The sequence below is a fragment of the Crocuta crocuta genome, unplaced genomic scaffold (assembly GCF_008692635.1).
Source record: "Crocuta crocuta isolate KB4526 unplaced genomic scaffold, BGI_CrCroc_1.0 scaffold196, whole genome shotgun sequence".
Lineage (NCBI taxonomy): Eukaryota > Metazoa > Chordata > Mammalia > Carnivora > Hyaenidae > Crocuta > Crocuta crocuta.
In genome coordinates, this window is record NW_027531026.1 from 4,970,730 (window position 1) to 4,975,336 (window position 4,607).

A 4,607-nucleotide genomic window follows, 5' to 3' on the forward strand; every position below is an offset into this window, starting at 1 on the left:
TAGGAAACATTGTTCCACATCCTTGAAAAATGATCTCCAATTAGGTTGTTTCCAATTCTCAGAAGAATGACCTTTCATTTTATAACCAATTTCCTTTGGCCAAAGAGCTTATTTTAAAAATTTCCCCAAAATATACATACTTAACGAAAATATGGAAGGCGATATTCTTAAACTGACTTTTCTTAGCCTTCTGTCTAAATATTATAATTTCATAAACGCCTTATTAATGTAGTTTTCGTGTAGCCACCATCATGGGAGAGGACGAGATTAGTATCATTTAACTTTCCCTCACCAAAAAGTATCGAAGGTACACAAAAAATGTGATGCTTCCGTTACATCAAAGAAGAAAAGGGGGGGAAAAAGCGTCTATATGTGGATACTTTTATTCACAACCCAGGATGATTCCCATATCTCGGTACTATTTTCCTCGTCTCCTGCGCAAATCCTCTGAACGAATTTCAGCACTGAAAACTGGCTGGTGAGTTGGGGGCCATTTACACCCGCTCCCCTCGAAGGCGCCCAAAAGTTTGCGTCCCTCTCCTTTTCTTCCCTTCTCTCTCCCTTTTTGTGCCAGCTCAGCAGTCTCATTGAGGCGAGCTGCGGCGGCCGCGCCGTGGTAAACAAGTGCCGGGCTGTCAATCAAGAACTAGACCGGAGCAGGAGAGGACCGGCCTAAACCGGCGCGAGCAGATCCCAGCCGGCCCGCCCGCGCGCCGCCGCCGCCCGCGCGCCCCGCTATACATACGGCATACGTCGCGCGGCGCTCGCGCTCGCGCTCGCGCAGCCTACCCTGCTGCACTGGGGGCGGGGCGACCGCACCGCGGCGCTTCCGCTTTACACGCCCCAGCCGGTGACCGGTTCGATCTGGCTCGGGCCACCCTGACACCTTTACAGTTGCGGTGAGGGAAACGGGGGCGGGGATGGGGGGGGGGAGGGCTGCAGAGTCCCCGGGAAACAATGGGGAGGGGTCAGGGAATACTCGCTAAGGCACCCACCCTGGCTTTCGTTGTCGGTAGCACTTTTCCTTCCCCTCCTGGCCAGCCTGTCCCCTCAGGTCAAATCAAGGTAGCCGGTCTGGCGACTGCATAGGTCGATAACACGCTTTGTTTCAGCCCAGGGAATCAGCCTTTACAGAAGGTGCCAGTTTCTACCCGAGACACAGGAAAATGGGGTCCCGCTAACCTTGCCTACCCAAGTTCCTTCAGAATAAGACTGTCAGCTAAAGTTACGCCGAAGGCCGTGTGGCACCTGTAAGGCCAGCAAGAGCCTCTCTCCCTCTCCTCTGACGAAACCCAGGACCGTTTCTTTCGGGTCCCCCAAGCAAGCCCAAGTGAAGGGCGACAACATTCTGTGACCTGAGCCACGGCGCCTCCAGAATCTCGGGGACGGACGCGAGTAGGGGCGGGGGCGGCCGCTCTGTAGGGACCTTTACCGGCGCACGCCGGTTCCAAGCCTCGCCCCAACCGGCGCGAGCGCACTCTCCCCACCCGCTCGTGCCCAATCCAATCACAGCCTGGCATCGCCTTAGCAACAGGCTAACAAACGCGGCTCCGCCTATCGCCGGTCGTCCGGGGCGGGGTCTCAGTTCCAGGCTAGTTTGAGAGGTCCCACTTTTAAGTCATTGAAACTATTCCAGCTAAGAGCTCGTCCGCGTTTTGCAGGGGTTGAGGGGCATCTCATTGGGGTACAGGGTACATAAGGGCAGTTTTCTTTACCGTGAAGTCACGGAGCAACTAATCAAACTGTTTTAGTTCCTGTGAGTCGTTATTATACTTTTATCCCCAATGCAAATCTCAACTCCTTAAAAACCTTTTGTTTCCTAACCGCTTTATAAAAAGCTACAATGTCCAGAAAGGTTCGAACACAAACTCATGTGTCTCCTTCTCAACAAATACCAAAGCTGTCATTAGGCATTTGCATTTATTCCCAGTCTTACAGCTCGGAAGGATTAACTAGAAATTTGGTCAGAATGCAAATGACATGTGTAACTGTGAAAACCCAGCGAAAGAACTGATTTCATCCTAATCTATTTTAAAAAATGAGTTAAATGCTGTAACTCCCAAGCATCCGTCATTTCGACACTTGCCTTAGTTCAATTAGCACTTCCTCAAGGATGTGTATTTTTTTAATATTGAAAAAGGTAAAGATGTGCTGTACTTTTTGAAAAATCGTCAACATTTGAACTAAATGCTGCATGAAAAAGGAGAAGCATAAAATTACATAACCAGTTTTAACATTATATTCTTCTTGGCCTAGGAATTAAGTCATCGCCACCACCTGACGCGTGTAACCAATCTGCTGAGAGCAGAACAAGCGCCCCTCCTCACCACCCCCCAGAACTGGTCCGAAACAGGATTGAACCGCTTCTAACAAAGGGTGGAAACTTAGAAAAACAAGCTTAGAGTCTCCTATATTTCCACAATGTAACCATTTAAACAATAGATTGGAAATCTTAGGACCCCTTCTCCCCTTGACAACCCTCCATCTCCCTTTTCTAACCAAAAATCAAATCCAGTGTGCCGAATACTTTTCAATTCCATTTGACTGGCGCCGGTTTCATTGAATGCACGTTCCAAAGTTAGGCATCATACTCGGAAAAGAAAATTACTGACCCGAAATGGCTTCTAAAACTGATTTGAAACCTATCATAATGATGTATACTATCCTTTAAAATAGACAATGCTTGATGTAAATTTATAAAGGATCTGGAAAGAATAGGAAAAAAAAACACGTGGGGTGCTGATGCCATATGTCAAAATAAGCCACAGAAATCCTTTATCAAAGAACAACGATCAATTCTTTAAAATATTTTGCGTGTCAGTACTAAAAATGAAAACCACCTATTTACTCACTTAAAAATGTTACTCCATTTCTTCACTGAAGCTTAGTTTTTAAGATCTAAGGTTGCAGAGTACAAGGTGGGGAATCTAATATTGAACTGCAGATTTTAACAATTCATTTGAAAACTTGTAAAATTACTGAATGGGATTTAAGTAGAATTTACAAGTAAGACAGAAATGTATTCCAAGTGCGTATGGCACAGACCAAGCCGGGTATAGATAGAGGTAGTTGAAGAAGTGCAGTTTGCAGTCACTTTGCAGATGCCTGCATGCATTACAGCTTAACACACGATGAATGTCAAGGAGATTCCAAATCTTCCAACTTTGCTAACCTCTATCAAAATGCTATGTGTTATGCCAGGAGTAGAATTGCACTAATTCAGGAAAATTGAAAATGTACTTTCCTGAAGAAAATCGAGGTCTAATGATTTCTGTATAATATAAAAACTTACCTCTTTCGTGTCCAATTAAGATGTCTTTATGGTTGAAATATTCTACTTCTTCAGTGTAATTCTGTGTATAGGCAGTATTGGAGCCGGCGTTTCTTGATTCGGTCCAGCGTACTTTCGCATGTCCTCTTGCATGAATTTTAAGGGATTTTACTCTGATTTCCCCAGTAACTTCTAAATTCACCCTTCCTGAGACTGTATCCCCACTAGAATACACAGGGACATTGCTGTCATTAAGACAGTCAAAGCTTATTGTCAAACTCTTCACCTTTCCCAGCACCATGTTTATAACAAAATCTATAAAAATATAATGTAAGACAAAAAAGTCAAGATCACATATAAAACGTGATCTTCACCTAACACTGATCGATGTCTTTGCCGTGCAAAAAGCTTGCAGGCAAGATCAGTGATTCTTTACAAATAGTTCATTGAGATTTCTTAAAAAGTCAGGGCAGCAGAGAGGCTGCTGCTCCACGATCCTGCTAGTCTCAGTGGTCTCCTTACAAAGACGGGCGGCTGGAGGCTGCCAGCTCACTTTAAGAGCAGCTTTGTGAAAAACAACCCCAGTGCGCACGCGCACGCCGCGGCTGCTGTCCGCCCTCCCTGCGCGTCCCCTCCCGCTCCCGGCTCGCTCCCTCGCTCGCTCGCGGGTACAGTAGGTGTACAGCTAAGGGAAGAAGACACTGGGGCTGTCGGGAGGCTGAACCTGACATCTCTTCATTGTGGGCTCCTATTGGTAGGCAGGCTACCGTAAACCCTCGACGTGCTGTCTGGAGCCCCTTACCGAGCACACTCTAATAGATAATGAAAGAGTGGGGCACTGGGGGACAAGCGCTGGGTGGGGGGATGTGTGCAAAACCAAGTAGGTTTTGCTGAGTGACCAGCCCCAAGCGAGCGTTACCGGCGCTGCAGGGTTTTGCCCACTGCTTGGATGTAAGGAGGAAAAAGTGATGTGTGAAGAGAGATGGGGGAAGGGGAGAAACCGGTTGGGCAAGCGGCTGGTTGCTGAGCATAATCTAACCAATTTCAAAAGAAAACGTAATAAAATCCAGACAAATAATGTTCGTAGACCAGAGCATTCTTGGCTTGGATTTTTTAAAAAAAGACTAGTGCGTTGTAGGCAAAGCGGAAAGAACTCAGTCGAGGCAGAGGAACCTTAGAATACCAGAAGGAGCAAGATATCGAGAAGCAACTATAATCAATAGTTGTGTGTGTGGTGTTTAAATCAATAGGTTTTGCTTACTCCTCAACTGCTTTTTCTTCCATCTCTTATTTAGATTGCAAGGAAAAGCAACCAAGTTGTTTGCCTGATGACGCG

General features: G+C 46.4%; 1 protein-coding gene and 1 long non-coding RNA gene across 5 annotated transcripts in view; one reads left to right on the plus strand and one right to left on the minus strand.

Annotated features, from left to right (window-relative positions):
• Positions 1 to 3,802, minus strand: part of ARRDC3 (arrestin domain containing 3) — a 14,105-nt gene extending 10,303 nt beyond the window's left edge. The window contains exon 1 of the mRNA XM_077770979.1: positions 3,293 to 3,802. Within this exon, the coding sequence (XP_077627105.1) occupies positions 3,293 to 3,572 (280 nt within the window). The 5' untranslated portion in view covers positions 3,573 to 3,802. The remainder of the gene's footprint in view (positions 1 to 3,292) is intronic.
• The window catches only part of LOC144237310 (uncharacterized), a 22,461-nt gene continuing 18,669 nt past the window's right edge, over positions 816 to 4,607 (plus strand). Inside the window, exon 1 of one of the 4 annotated variants that reach the window (XR_013336819.1) lies at positions 816 to 899. This is a non-coding gene — a long non-coding RNA (uncharacterized LOC144237310). Of the gene's footprint in view, positions 900 to 3,868; positions 4,026 to 4,607 lie in introns of those variants that run through there. The other 3 variants (XR_013336820.1, XR_013336818.1, XR_013336817.1) reach the window with 3 other exon arrangements.